Source organism: Urocitellus parryii, chromosome 6 (assembly GCF_045843805.1).
Source record: "Urocitellus parryii isolate mUroPar1 chromosome 6, mUroPar1.hap1, whole genome shotgun sequence".
Taxonomy (NCBI): Eukaryota; Metazoa; Chordata; class Mammalia; order Rodentia; family Sciuridae; genus Urocitellus; species Urocitellus parryii.
The window spans coordinates 184,210,677-184,226,561 of NC_135536.1; the positions used below are offsets into that span (position 1 = coordinate 184,210,677).

At 41.9% G+C, this 15,885-nt stretch overlaps 1 protein-coding gene across 1 annotated transcript; it reads left to right on the forward strand.

Annotated features, from left to right (window-relative positions):
- Nucleotides 1-2,042: 2,042 nt before the first annotated feature.
- On the forward strand, nt 2,043-7,582 carry Srsf6 (serine and arginine rich splicing factor 6). The gene is made up of 6 exons (XM_077799733.1): nt 2,043-2,474; nt 2,702-2,850; nt 4,113-4,237; nt 4,364-4,572; nt 4,791-4,874; nt 4,990-7,582. Exons 1-6 carry the CDS (start codon nt 2,368-2,370, stop codon nt 5,342-5,344), a joined length of 1,029 nt encoding a protein of 342 aa, XP_077655859.1. The 5' UTR covers nt 2,043-2,367; the 3' UTR covers nt 5,345-7,582.
- The last annotated feature ends 8,303 nt before the right edge of the window (nt 7,583-15,885 follow it).

The following is a 15,885-nucleotide window of genomic DNA, read 5'->3' on the forward strand; positions in this document are numbered from 1 at the left end:
ACCAAAAACCAGCCTCTATCTCAGAGCAAAGCCTGTCCAAGGAAGGGACATGACCTTAGACCTTGGAAAGACCCACAGAGCACTCCTAAGCACATTCCCACCCTGCTAAGTGTTCATCTACAAATAACAGGAGAGATCTGCTGCGCCAGGTGTCCCTGACTCAGTCAGGCTAGGTGGGGATCCCTAGCAGCCACCAATCAGCGTGAGACAGGGAAATACCTGGGATGCCAGATGACCCTCCCAGTAGTTTATGGTGTTGGGAAGCCATGTAGTTCAGCACAAACACCCCTCTTGGTTTAAACCAATCAGTTCAAATGAATACCCCTTTTGAACTGACCAATCACCCCTACCCAACTTGTTCCAGCCAGTGAATGTGCTAATCATGTTTTAGAGTTGTTATTTGATATTCCCCCGGTGTGTGATGATTTGCTATGATGTATGTGAAGTCCCTGCCCTCTCCAAAGAATGTATAAAACTGCTGCAAACCCTGGGCTTGGGGCCTCTCAGCGTCACCAGTTGCTGTGTGTGTGTGCGCGCCCCTGGGCAAAGAACAGAGCTAGCTTGCAATAAACACCTCTTTGCTGCTTACATCGATCTTGGGTCTCTGGTGGTCTTTGGGGGTCCCGAATTCGAGCATAACACTATGAGGGTAGTTTTCCAGTTTACCTCTTGCAAATAATTAATTTTCACAAATTTTTAAATGTTGACAATTTGATGAGTACAAAAATATTATAATATTGTTGAAGTCTCATCTCCCTAATTATACTCTATAAGTATTTAAAATTTGTTTTAAATCTATATTTCTTATTTATTTAATTTTAAGGTTGACCTCTACCCACCAGACTGGTGGCAGGGTTTGTTGTTGTTAAGCTTTTTTGTTTATTTTGACAGTATAGGATTGAACCTAGGGGTGCTTTCTCACTGAACTAAATTTGTAGCCCTTTTTATTTTGAGACAGGGTGTCCCTACATTGCTCTGGCTTCCTTGAACTTGCAAACCTCCTGCTTTAGTCTCCAAGTTGTTGGGATTACAGGTGTTCCCCACCAGGCCAGATGACTGTATTAACTTGCCTCCCCCAACAATGACAACCAACAATGCTTCCAGACTCTGCCAGATGTCCCTTGCGGACAAATTCGCCCATTTTCAACTAAGGGCTGAAGAATATTGACACTGTGTGACTCAAAAAGAGCGGGGATGCACAAATACCTAAGACCTGTATTATCTCAGCGATAGCCTATTTTTCTCTTAGCTTCTGTGACATTGTACTCTCCTGGTTTGTTTGTTTGTTTGTTTGTTTTTTGTGACTTGCAGTCATTCCTTTTCCAGTCTCCCTTCCTGGTACTCCAGGGTATAGTTATGGGACTTCTGCTCTCTACCGGAAAACTACTTTGTGCTTATCTAGCTCTGCAGTTTTAAGTGGCATCTCTATTGATAACCTCACAAATGTTTATTTCTGCCATCAATAAAATGCCTTCCAAACCAATGGAGGAAAATTTAGATTTGGTTCCACAGACTCTCCAAATAGGAGAAAGAGCTCATTGCTGTGGGAAAGTCCTTTAGTGCCAGGGTCCTTGGTCATGCTCCCTTTGTGAGCCACTGCAGCGAGTGCCAGATTCCAATGTACACTCCAATCTACACGCTGCCGGTGCTCCAAAGAAAAGCCATGGAGGGTCAGGTGCAGGAAGGCGTGGGAAGCTGATGAAGGCCGTGAAGTCCCCAAGGGACTGAACTTGGAAGGGCAGAGCGCTCGCAACACGACTCCCAAGACGAAACACAAGCTACGGACTCAGCGAAGCTGGCGAGCCAACTGTGTGCGAGACCACTACCCCCAGCCAAGTGGGCGTGAACCAATCCGAGGAGGAAATGCACAGCCTCGTTTTAACCGACCAATCAGAGACCAGAGTGACTTTTTATGACAACCTCCAGAGCCAATAAAAATGGAAGGTTCTCGTGGTGGAGAATACAGAGGGGAAGTTTATTAAAAAGCGCAAATGAAAAGACAAGTACGCGGCTAGACCACAGGATATAATGTTTACAGAGCCGGGTGGGAGTACTGGAGAAAAACTTGAAAGCAAGGTCACACTCCACTGACACGTCGCGTGCAGGGTACCCGCAAGTCACTCCCGAGTGCGGGGCTCAACGCGGGAGGGTGCGTGCTGCGCATTGACGTCACGCGCCGGCCCCGCCCCCAGCCGCCCATATAGCGTAGCTCTGGCGCGCACGCACACCATTGTGTGGCTGGACTCGGCCGCCGCTGCGGTGTGAGGCGCGTGTTCGGGCCCTCGCCGTCCCCGCACCCGCACCGCGGCTACTGCCTTGCTGTCCGCCGTCCGACAGCCAGCCTTCGGGACCTCGCCCACCACGGACATGCCTCGCGTCTACATAGGACGCCTGAGCTACAACGTCCGGGAGAAGGACATCCAGCGCTTTTTCAGCGGCTATGGCCGCCTCCTCGAAGTAGACCTCAAAAATGGGTGAGTCGGGCCTGGGCGCCCGCGTTCGTGCCCAACGCCCTGGGCCTAGTGGCGGCTGGGGCTGTCCGAGAGACAAGGCGGCCAAGGCCGCGGCGCCGCGTGGCAGAGCCTCCAAGATGGCGGCGGCGCGGCGCCACGGGTGCGCGCGGGGATCGCGGGTGCGCGCACGTGCGCGACACCGGCTAACGACGACCCCGCCGGTGCTTGGCCCGCGCCCCCCCACTCAGGTACGGCTTCGTGGAGTTCGAGGACTCCCGCGACGCCGACGACGCCGTTTACGAGCTGAACGGCAAGGAGCTCTGCGGCGAGCGCGTGATCGTGGAGCACGCCCGGGGCCCGCGCCGCGATCGCGACGGCTACAGCTACGGAAGCCGCAGTGAGTCCCTCCCCCGCGCGCTCCGCGCCTTTGGGACCTGGGGGGCGGGCGCAGGCACTAGGGTGGGCGGGGTTGGGCCTCCCAGCCCGGGCAGGTGCGGGGGCCGGGAGTCGTTTGACCCGGCTGTCCCTGGGCCCCGCTGCCTCCACCCCTGCCCGGGACAACCATGGGACACCGGAGCGCGGGGTTTGGGTCTGGGTATTCGGTTTTGGCCAAGTTGGGAGGGGGGTGGCTTCTGCTGGGCCCTCCTTGGCACTATCGTGGGTTCTGCCCACTTGGAAGCAAGGGATGACTGTATTTCTCCTATGCCCCTTGCTTATTAGTCAGTGCATTAGATAGAAATGTGGAAGTTTGGGGACAGGCTGGGGTGGCGGTGGGGTAGGGGGTGGGGAAAGGGGAGGAGCTTGAGGTGTAGATCTGAAGAGCTAGTAAAATTGGTGGGGGGCAAAGAAAATACTATTTTAAAGTATTGTGGTATTGTACCACAGAGTAAATCTAAATAAGCTTTATGCTGTTCTTAAACTATTTGGGGCATGTTATTGGGAGGAGGTTGGGGGGATTTTTGGTTATGTTAAATGTTTGATGTTGAAATTGTTGCATGTTGAATTCAAACTTTTTAACAAGTCCTTGATGTTTCAATTTGAAAGTGACCAATGGGGCTGAGGCTGTGTCCACTGAGGCTAAGATGACTGCCTTTCCTGATTGGCCTTGGCTTTTCCATACATTGTGTGACCCTTGCCCTATGACCCTTTGGCTGACCTTACCGGAAGCCATGACGACAGCAGCCTTTTGCCATTAGACGCAGGGTGATGGTGAGGATTCCAAGGGTTAGACAAAACTGGTTAATCTGAACTAGGTGACTGTTACCTTGCGTGTTTTGTGGCCAAACCACCACCAAAAACCTCACACTGTGATGTAAGTACTTAGTGTAACTAGTAAAAATTTTTGTAAAATGTAGAAATGCATGTAATCAGTTAAGTTTTATATTTTACAATGTTCTGTAAAATAAAACTTAGCGAGGTAAATTGAATAAAGGAGCAGTCACTCTCTAACAGATTGTAGGAGAGGTTTAGTTGGATTTAGTCTATTTGACTTGCCCTTAATTTAATTTATGGCAAATCACAAATGTATCGAAGGTTTAGCAGTATAATAGCAAAGTCCTACTCCAGTAAATAAAAGTTGATATGTTTGTACTAACTTTCAAAAACATTATGCATCCCTATCATTGCAAAGCAACTAATTGTTCCCTTCATGTGATAAAGGTGGTGGAGGTGGATACAGCAGTCGGAGAACCTCTGGCAGAGACAAATATGGACCTCCTGTTCGTACAGAGTACAGGCTTATTGTAGAAAATCTTTCTAGTCGTTGCAGTTGGCAAGATTTAAAGGTATGTCCTATAATTTGAGTTGAGATTTGATTAATTCTTAAAAGGTAGGCCCTTTTGGTACCTTTTTTTCTGAGAACTAAAACCAGCATGACCAGCTTGTGAGTCTGATAAGTCTTATTGTTTCAGGATTTCATGCGGCAAGCAGGTGAAGTAACATATGCAGATGCTCACAAAGAACGTACAAATGAAGGTGTAATTGAATTTCGCTCCTACTCTGACATGAAGCGTGCTTTGGATAAACTGGATGGTACAGAGATAAATGGCAGGAATATTAGACTTATTGAAGATAAGCCACGAGCAAGCCATAGGAGGTCTTATTCTGGAAGCAGATCTAGGTAACTTGAAAGACATGTAGTGGGCTGGAAAAGGGGTACTTGAGTCATTTTCAGTTGTTGCTTAATTGAACTTAAGATAGGTTTCATTTGGTTGTGTCTCCTTGTTCTTTTCTAGATGTTTTGTTAATGAGGTTAATTTTATAGTAAGCACTCTATTGTTGCTTCTTCGGAGTGGCACAAATATCCTTGAGATTAATATTCATTGTGTTTTTATACAGGTCACGATCAAGAAGGAGGTCACGAAGTAGGAGTCGCAGGAGCAGCCGCAGTAGATCTCGAAGTGTCTCAAAAAGTCGCTCCCGGTAAATACTGTGGAATTAGGATTTTTTCCCCCTAAATATAATTATACTTCTTCATGGAGTATGTGTATGTTCTGACCCGATAACTGAAAAAAAAAATCTGCCTTTTCTTGTCCAGATCCAGGTCACGGAGCAAAGGTCGATCACGTTCTCGATCAAAAGGCAGGAAATCTAGATCAAAAAGCAAATCTAAGCCCAAGTCTGATCGGGGTTCCCATTCACATTCTCGAAGCAGATCTAAGGATGAGTATGAAAAGTCCCGAAGCAGGTCTCGATCTCGGTCCCCCAAAGAAAATGGAAAAGGTGATATAAAGTCAAAATCCAGATCAAGGAGCCAGTCTCGTTCCAATTCACCCCTTCCTGTTCCACCCTCAAAGGCTCGTTCTGTGTCCCCTCCACCAAAAAGAGCTACTTCAAGATCCCGTTCTAGATCTCGCTCAAGGTCAAGGTCCAGATCAAGTTCCAGAGATTAACCCAGAACTCTACATTCTTTGCACACTATTATGGGACACTTTCCTACTTGCTTAGGCAGTTACTCTTCCATGTTTATACTTGGCCTCTTCTGCAAGAGGAATCTCCTGAGAGCAGGAGCACACAAAAATTTGATTTGTGGCCAAATTGATGAAAAAGATGAGGTTCTAAAATGGTGGCATGAAGTCAAAGACCCTCTCCCTTCTTTGTAGAATTAAGATAACTTTGATTTTATAGCTTTTGAGCTAAAATAACTTTTGTAAAGATTAAGCTCATTTAGATTTTTTTTTTAAGTATTTTCAGCAGGATCTGCTGCAGGGGTTTTTTTTTTGTTATTTCATTTGTTTGCTTATTTTTAAATTAACCGTTTCAAGCTTTGGATACTTAAGGCTTTAGAGGGAGAATCCAATTTTCAATTATGTTGGCTTTTTATAAAGCTTGAGTTATGTAAGATTTAAATAAAAGTTTGCTACCAAGATGATTGCCTTATTGAATAGGTCACTATCAAATTCCTTTAATGTTGATATCTGCTATTTGTGGAAACAGTGTAAATTCTACTAAAGTGTAAAACAAGGCAAGCCTCAGACCAGCAATAAATTATTCAGTTTGGATAACATTATTTTGTGCTGTTAATCAAATTTGCCAAAGTCTTTATCTGCCCCTCTAACAAGTTGGGTTAAAAATAAAAAGATATTTTGTAGTCAATCTATAACACAATTTTGCCTGAATTAATGAGTTTTTAAATAGACTGTTTTCGAACTTATGATTTGACTGGATTATTTAGGAAATAGCTCTTAGGGCTTGGGATCTTTAGTTAGTGATCCCATGCTCTGGAGGTGGTTAATGAGATTAGTGTAGTTAAGAGTATGGTTCAGTGGTCTTTAATGTTATGTAAAAATGGAAGTAGCCTTTATCTGAATAGAAATTTAGTGTATCGTTCAAAGTGGATAGGCATATACTGCATTTTCTGCGGAAAGATAACATTTAACAGGTACTTAGCAGATCTTTTGATAAGGTCAGTTGCTTAACAGATTGTTGGCAAATAAGATTCCAGCTATCAGTCCCCTTTGTAGTTTTGTTGGGGTTATGTGGTAATTGGTTGGTTCATTCTTGTAAATTTTTATTCTTCTCTGTGGTTGGTTTGAAAAATGGGCAAACTCAAAAACTAATAGTACTTTGTTATGAATGAAGTACAGTACTGTGTAAACCAGACTGTAATATTGCAAATTTGTACTGGGTTAGCAATTAGTCCATACATTCATAAGGCTAATAAGTTGAGATTGCAGGTCAAAAGTGAGTTATCTTATATCCCTTTGTTCGGGTACTTTTATGTAATTTCATTTTAAAAATACTTATTAACATCCACTTAAGTCAAAATGTAGATGAATTGACTCAGGTTTAATACCTTCTTAGGGAGCTGTCACTGTGTAAAGGTACCAGGATTGTGACTGAGCATGATATTCTGGGATTGGTTTGGAGAATTAAAAACCCAGAGGACATTTACTAAAATGAGGCTGAGGGAAAAATTGAGTCGAGGATCTAGGTGTCAGAAAAGCTGAGAGTACTTGGTTAATAAGAAAAAATCTTCATCTGTAAGGAATTTAGACTTCCTGTTTAAAAACCTAACTTTGGAAATATAGTGGCCCATAAGGTTTGCTACTTCCAATATGTTTTTTTGATAGTTTGTTTGTTTAAATGTTTATAAAAAATGGGTTTATTTTTAAATATAAACTTCAGAATTTAAGAGAAGGAAATGGTGTCTAATTATAGTTCATTATTTTGCCTATTCAAAGAACAGAAGTAATGATTCTTACGAATTGGCTTTGACCAAAGTTCTCTTGTTTCCAGGGAAAGAACATAAAAGCTTTTGAACCACAGCCTTTTAAAAGGAGGGGGGGAACGATATTACAGTGAATTTTGGCTTTCTAAAAGTATGCAACATCTTCAGCTGGGCTTTCTGTTGTTATTGTGACATCACATGGTAAGAGGCATATTTGACGTCATTGTTAAGCTGCCCTAGTAAATGCCTACACCCATAAAATCTTTCTAGTAATGGCAAAGACCAATTTATTTAAAAATCTAATTATATATCTATAGATCCAAGTCATTGGATACAACGTTGGCCTATTTCAGAATACAGAGTTGACTAGTGTAAAACATTTAGTTCCTGCTTCCCAGTGAGCAAGATCTGAGCAGCAGCAGTGTGCTGCACAATTACCAGTGGCTAGATGGAGTATTGACCTGATGGCAAAAAAGAATGAGGAACATCTTGAGTCCCCTTTCTTTTTTGATAGTGTTTCTTGATATGCCATTAGTGCCTTCATGGCCAGTTTGAGTCCTACCTACTCCAGCTTTTATGTTCCCACTCTTCCTGTGTTACCACCTTTCATCTTGGTATCTTTTTCCATTTTGTTAACGTATTTCATGTTAACTCAATAAAATGCTTACTGAGGGAAAAAACTTGTTTGGAATTTATTGTGTATTACCACTTAACACCAAATTCTTGAGTGAGATTTTACATTGGAGTTGGCACTAGCCATTCCTTGATAAGAAAAAGAATTGTTTCAGTTCTTCTGAAACCATTTGAGAATGTCATCTAGGGACAAAACTTTATGGAGTGGGAAGATGAAAACATAATGTATGAAAATACTTAGAACCAGTACCACAATAAATGTAACTTGCTATCCTTTTTTTATTTTTGACTTTGTTCTCATAAAATTCACTCATTTTTATCTTAGTGATCTGAACATTTTCCGGCAGCTTCTCAAATAAACTAGGAAACTTCAATAATTTCCTAAATTCTTAACCTAATTTCCTTAATTCTGGACTTGACACACTGAACTTAGGCAGTTTATGCTGCAATACTATGTTTCCATTGCTTAACCTTGGTTTTAGAACTCTTCTCCAATTCAACTTGCTGTGATTATATTCAGTTTCAGATATGTAGCAATGGATCCTGTTATGGAATGTTTCGTTTTCTTAAATTCTTTTATATAAAAGATATATGGACAGTACTTGCAGTCTAGCACGTGTGAGGCCCTAGGTTTGATTCCCCAGTCCACTTAGTCACTGTTAACAGTGTCAGTTCAGACTTCTGTGGCCACGTGTGTCCTTTATTTTTTTTTATTATTATTTTTTTTAATATTTTTTAGTTTTCGGCAGACACAACATCCTTGTTTGTATGTGGTGCTGAGGATTGAACCCAGGCCGCACGCATGCCAGGCGAGCGCGCTACCGCTTAAGCCACATCCCCACCCCTGTCCTTTATTTTTAACAATAGTTTATTCATACCATAAGTGGTAATATGCAACTTGTTTTTGTATAAGACGTCTAATGTTCTCTGAATAGTTAACTAACATACTGATCAATGTATTTTTCAGAGCCAAGAGTTTCCACTAAGTAAAATTTTTTTTTGGGGGGGGGGCTCTAATAACATGTATTTTTAAACTATTTTGAACAGGTCATGAAACAGCACTATCGTTACCACATCGTGAATAAAGGTGTGTGTTTAATTAATATCCCTAACGATGTGTGCTTCAATTTGCTAAAAGGACAAGTTGGGACAGTTGTACAATTGTTCTTTTAAATACTAAGTTGCTCTTATGCAGTAGTCCCAAAAACAGCATTCCCAGACCAACACTTATTAAAGGGATTAATTCTTTTTCAATAGAAAGGAGTTATGGTTCTAAAATCAAAAGAAAAAAGGTGAAGTCCACTATTGACTGCTTGAAGGAAGGTCAGGATCACTAGTTCTTACACCTCCTGAAGATGCTTAATGCATATCTAGAAGAATTCACATTCCCCTAGATTCATCACAGCTTGTTTTAGTTTACAAAAGCCAGAATGCTATTTAATATTAAAGGTTACATTAAGAAGCTCTATTGTTTATGTTCAATTACTTACATATTTTTACCCCTATTGTAGAGGTATTTAAGAGTATACAGTACAACAAGGTTAAGTAAAGGCAGCATTTAAAATCTTGATTTCAGTTCCTAACAACTCTTAAAAGTTCAGTCCCTATATCATCTTCAATTCCTCTATTAAAAGCTCTCCTTAAAAGTCCAGTTAAACAGGGACTGTGGTCCATGCCTTTAATCTTAGCAACTAAGATCCTCTCAAAAATAAAAAAAAAAAAAATTTTTAAAAAGGGCTGGGGATGTTGCACAGGTAGAGCACCCCTGGGTTGCGTCCCCAATACCAAGCAAAAGTAGGTTAAAGAAGGCTGAAAAAAGTTTAGCCAGGTGTAATGGTGTATACCTATAATCCTAGCAAGACAGGACAATTAAGTTCAAGGCCAGCATCAACTGGGGATCCTGTCAAAGGAAGGTGGGGTGATGTAGCTCCAGTGGTAGAGCAGCCCGGTTGTGCCAGGAGTTGAACCTAGAGGCACTGTATCACTGCAGTACAGCCCACCCTTTTAATTTTTTATTTTAAGATAGTCTTAGTGCCAGGCTGACCTCAAATTTGGGGTCTTCCTGCGTCAGCCTCATTTTTTATTTACATGATTTTCTTACTGAGGCATCTGGAAGTAGAAAACCTTGTGTTCCTTTACCCAAAAATATTATTGTCTTTTGGTATCCTCTGGGGCTAGGATATGCCCATGGGAGTCTGCCCAAGTAATAGCAGGTCATCTGTTGGAACTGTTACTGTTGGGGTCCTGGAATAAATTCTGCCAGTTTGGAGCAGAACACATGGCCAGACAGCCAGGCAGGGGCCAAGAGCAACCCATGAGGACAGGATGCTGGGATCAGGCTTTCCTTGCTTAAGAAAAGCAATAAAAGAAGATCCAGAGGGATAGCCCACCACTGGCACCCTAGAGAGTGAAGAGTGAGAGAGTAGCACGTAGTCTGGTGTGGTGGCCTATGTGAGGTATATATGTACCGATGGAGGTGTGAGGCTGGGAGTGTGGGTCATGGTTGTGATGGTATGTCATACATACAATGAAATGCAAGTATTTGGAGAATTGGTTTCAGGATACTGCCTCAGATTTCAAAACCCCAGATGGCATATTTTTTTGTGTGTTTTTTTGTGGTTTGGGGGGTTTCTGTGTTTGCGAGGGGGTGGGGGGGGACTGTGCCTTTTTTTTTTTTTTTCTTGGTACTTTGGATTGAATCCAAGGGCACTCTACCACTGAGCTACATTCCCAGTTCTCTTTATTATTTTGAGAGGGTCTTGCTAAGTTGCTAAGGGTCTTGCCATGTTATTGAGGCTGACCTTAAACTTGACAGTCCTACATCTTTGGGATTTCAGGCCTATGCCACCATGTCCAGCTCAAATGTCATAGTATTTTCATACATACACACATCCTCCTGTGTGCTTTAAATCCTCTCTAGATTGTAAATTCTGTGCTACCACAGTTGTGCATTGCACATTTCTGTCAACCATGTGCCGCACATATCTCACTGGTCCAGAAGATAGTATCACCTAGTGATGTAACTGTCATAGTTTTAAAGTATTCTCAACAATTTTCACACAACGAAATCTCCTAGCATTAACACATGACCTAGTTACTTACTGAGGGAATAATAACAATCTGCAAATGTGGAACCCATAGATGGAGGGCTGAGAGTTTCTGTTGATTTGGGTTTGTCTCATGTATCTACATGATTGCATTGTCCACAGGAATGCCTCAAGAATGAGACTTTGATTTATCATATCCAGTGACCTATAGTAATAATCTGGGTCACTGTAAAGTCACTTTTCTCCTTTGTAATTAATAGTTTGTGAGGGGATAACTAGAGTCTATTTAATGCCCACAGCTTTGTCAATATATCTACTGTGGAATTTACTGGTGGTGATATTTTAAGTGTTTTATTTGTGGCTTTACCATAGACCTACACCCCTAGCCCTTTTTTATTTATTTTGAGATGAATCAGCTCACTAAATTGGCAATGGCCAATAACTTGAGATCCTTCTGCCTCAGCCTCTCTAGTCACTGGGATTACAGGCATGCGTCATCACAGCAGGAAGAGCTTTCTCTGGGAAACTATCTTAAGTCTAGAAAAAGGTTTTGGAGGGGGCTTCAGGAGGGAGCCAGTCAGCAAGGATATGAGAAAGACTTGCTGAGGAGAAAACCATGGTGGCATCAGCTTGAGCTCCATTACTCTGAAAGCAAGGAATTCCCCTAGCCCAAGGCCAGAATGGGAAAGCAGAGACATCATTTGTATAAGAGGAATATATAAGAAAAAGTAAGTTGCATCCTCATTTGTAGAACATACCTTCTAGTACTGAGAAAAATAGATGGTGTTAACAAAACACTTAGCCACTTATCAAATAGTAACTGCCTTAAATAGAGCTAAACCCTGAAACCCTACTAGCTAAGTAGAGTATCTAATGTCTATAGTTCATTGATAAATGGTGTGAGTGTACTAAATGTGTTGCTCCAATGACATTCTGAATTTCAAACATCAGTGAGAATAGTATGATGGACCACCCACATACTCATCTAGCTATAACAATATCAATCCACTTCCTCCAAGGAAATAGTAGACACTTCATCTGTAGTTAATTCAGGTGTACCTCCAAAAGACATGAAAAGTCTAAATCGAGTTCCTATACAATGTATTTGCTGAGGAAACCAGATCACTGTTCTGTGAAGTTTCCCAATCTTAATTTTGCTAATTGCAGTTTTGTTTCATGAAGCATATTCTATTCCTGCATTTCCTCTAATTCAATTGTCAGGCCTATAGCAATTGTTCTTTGACCAGCATCTTCATCACCTACAAACTTGTTAGAAATGCAGCTTCCCACCCAAACTCAGAATGAAACACTAAGAACACTAAGAAACACTTAGGTGAGGGGCTGGGGTTGTGGCTCAGTGGTAGAGTGCTTGCCTCTCACTGTGAGGCACTGAGTTCAATCCTCAGCACCACATAAAAGTAATATAAAAAAAGGAAAGATATTGTGTCCATCTTTTTTTTTTTTAAGAGAGAGAGGAGAGAGAGAGAAATTTTTTAATATTTATTTTTTAGTTCTCGGCGGACACAACATCTTTGTTGGTATGTGGTGCTGAGGATCGAACCCGGGCTGCACGCATGCCAGGCGAGCGCGCTACCGCTTGAGCCACGTCTCCAGCCCCCATCTTTTTTAAAAAAATGTTAAAAAATAAACACTAGTGAAGCTCAATCAAATGTATTTTAGCAAGCCTTCTGGGACATACTAAAATGTAAAACTATTCCAGCAATTTTATCAAATTCTTTTCAAATTTTTATTAAATTCTAATTTGATTCTTCCAAGACTACTTGGGTGTCTTGTTATAATGGCAGCCATTGATCTTTGCCTAGATTCTTCAAACCATGAATTCAAGATTTAAAACATTTCAATACATTACATTTCTTATCATTTTTACCTTGCTGTCTTCAGTCAGCAAGATTTAAATTGCCTCCTGAGTTATTTTGAAATAATCTTAGAAGGTTTCATGCTTTCTTGTTTGTAAGATTTCAGGCTCATCTTCAACATTTCCAGTCTGGAATCTAAAATCAGCCATTTCTCCAAAAGAGCCCTGGTTCTGTTTAATTCAAAATGGTCTTTAGCAACTAAAATCTGGGCCTTGGGGTGCTCACTGCTACTTTGATCATAGATCATTCAGTGGACAGAGCTGGAAAACTGGTCCTCAATTCTGCCTCTAGATAACACATATCATGTTATCTTCTGGTCATCTGGGGGTCCTTTCTTGTGCAGCAGTTTTGAGTTCCCAGGCTGTCCTAGTTGTCTTCCTGTACTCAGGTTTATGAGTGTCCTTTTTACAGAGTATGGCCCACTGGAGGCACAGCGCTTCAGGTTTACTCTTAACCTGATCAAAACAGAGCAGTACCTGGCCTCCCCGTCTTAATAGATGCTTCTTCAGCCGAATTCTAGGCCATTTCTGGAAAAGGGATGAGGAGAATTCAAGAACTGTTTCTCTAAGACTCCTGTAGACTCCTCTCCATCTTCAAAGAATTTAAAACAGATAATGTGCACTGGGTAATAAGGAAGCAATATTCAGAACCTAAATTTCAATATGATTCTGGAGTATACAACAGCACTGTGAATGGAATGAGTAAATAGGATTTTAAATTCCATTTTCATCCACCATTGCCTGCAGACCCAACAGGAACTCAAGGCCAGACAGCAGTGTGGATGTGATTATAATAAAACAATCAGATTATTTTCAGGAGACCCTCAATAAGACAATCACAGTTTATTATTTTCAGGAGACCCTCAGAGCATAGTTGCTATGAGTCACCATGTGGTCCAAATTCACATTCAATAAACAACACTAAAGACCTTCCTGGACATGGGATAGATCAGATTATTGTCAGAAATACTGACTACCTCCCTATTCCACTTCCATGAGCAAAGTACTTCCCATCTCTTGATTTTTGCCAATGGAATTTTAGCAGGTATATTAGGTAGTTTGAATTATACCCTCTTCCTCTTAGAATGTTTACAGTCCAATCCACGGAATCTGAATAGGTAATGTAAAGCTACATGATAAAAGGAACTTTGCAGATGTAATTAAATAGAGGTCTGTAGATGATATTATTCTAGGTTATCTGGCTGGGCCCAAAAGAATCACAAGAGTCTTTATAAATAGGGAAGCCGGAAGGCCAAGAAATCAGAAAAGATTGCTGTGAAGATGTAAACAAACTCTGGTTTGAGGTGCTATACTGCTGGCTTTCAAGATGGAAGAGGCCATGAGGCAAGGAAACAAATTGTCCCCAGGAGCCACTGGAGGGAGGGCAGCCCTGCCAACACCTTGCTGTGGCCTACGGAAATAAATTTTGGACCTCCTGTTTTCAGAACTATAAGATGATAATTTGGGGGCTGGGGATGTGGCTCAAGTGGTAGCGTGCTCGCCTGGCATGCATGCGGCCCGGGTTCGATCCTCAGCACCACATACAAATAAAGATGTTGTGTTCGCTGAAAACTAAAAAAATAAATATTAAAAAATTCTCTCTCTCTTTTAAAAAAAAGATGATAATTTTTATTTAAGCCATAAAGTTTGTGGTAATTGGTTCTCATGGCTCCAACACTACTAAAGGTTTGAGAAACACTTGCACAATCGGGCTTGCTCCCTTGACACTCTGCCATCTCTGTGAGAAGAATATTTCTCAGCCAGCCTGCCTTTTCAGGGAGATGGATGAGAACTGCTTGTTAGCCCCACCCACCTACAGATTGAAGCAGAGCCCAGCCAGATCAGCCAACCTGCACAACTGCAAAATAAAAGTTGTGTGCTATTGCCAGGTGTGGTGGCGCATGCCTGTAATCCCAGCACTTGGGAGACTGGGGCAGGAGGATCACAAGTTCAAGGCCAGCCTTAGTAATTTAATGAGACGCTTATCTCAAAAAAATAAAAGGGCTATGGATGTAGCTTGGTGGGAAAGCATCCCTGAGTTCAGTTCTGGGGTGGGAGGGGGCGTGATACTCAGTTTGGGAGGTTAGCAGCAATAATAGCTAGCTGATATGGGATACTAGGGAGCCCTACATGTGTTTTTACCATACATATGTTTTTACAATAACCATGTATGTGGGGATTGGGGTACAGTGAGCTCCTGGGTTCCCAGTCTTTCTCTGCCTGTTCAGAGCCTCAGCAAGCTCACTTTTCATCCATGCTGTCTGCCTAGGTTCAGTTTATAAGAGACAGTAGTAGGATTCGGGAGGGAGGGAAAAGATTAAAGTTAGGGTGTTTACATAGCTCCCTCCCTCAGGCTTAATTTAGGCTGGCTGTGGCCCTTATCCAAAGTCCTCAGTATAAGACCTACACAGTTCTCTTGTTCCAAGTCCTGGTAACTGCTCCTCCCCACCCCCATGTCCTTGCTCCATGGTTTAATGCTAACAATTGTGATTTTCCTATACCCTGCCCACATTTTTATTTATTTATTTATTTATTTATTTTTTTTTTTAAAGAGAGAGTGAGAGAGGGGAGAGAGAGAGAGAGAGAATTTTTTTTTAAGAGAGAGTGAGAGAGGAGAGAGAGAGAGATAGAGAGAGAGAATTTTTTTAATATTTATTTTTTAGTTCTCGGCAGACACAACATCTTTGTTGGTATGTGGTGCTGAGGATCGAACCCGGGCCGCACGCATGCCAGGCGAGCGCACTACCGCTGAGCCACATCTCCAGCCCCCCTGCCCACATTTTTAAAGTGGTGTTTTATATTTTAATAAAGTGTAAAACATTACACTTGATGGTGTAAACTAAGTAAAGTTAGCAGAAGTTTTCATTAACCATCAAAAACTAGGAAGAGGTTCCTGAATAAACAAGTGCGCCAAGCAATTTTATTCTCACCCTTTAACTTTACCAAGAGGATACTACCTAAAGCCTTCCTCTGACAGTGTCTGACCTACCTATCAATCTTGCTTGTAGCTGAAAACCAATGTGTTCTTTGAGTGTAGGAAGAAGGGAGATAAAGATAACTACCTAGGAAACCCATTTGAACAGCTGATTGTGGGATTACTTTGCACCACACACCCAGCTCACCACTGATTCTTTTAAGAACACAGTATTTTAATAATGACAAAATGGAGAAGGACTCCAGCAGCAGCACACAGTATTTCCTCCCCAA

Bases quoted from the DNA above. Each gene is read 5' to 3' on its own strand.
- Srsf6 (XM_077799733.1), top strand. From the start codon at position 2,368: ATGCCTCGCGTCTACATAGGACGCCTGAGCTACAACGTCCGGGAGAAG. The intron at 2,851-4,112 runs GTGAGTCCCTCC...CATGTGATAAAG, and splicing joins CTACAGCTACGGAAGCCGCA to GTGGTGGAGGTGGATACAGC. The intron at 4,573-4,790 runs GTAACTTGAAAG...GTTTTTATACAG, and splicing joins TATTCTGGAAGCAGATCTAG to GTCACGATCAAGAAGGAGGT.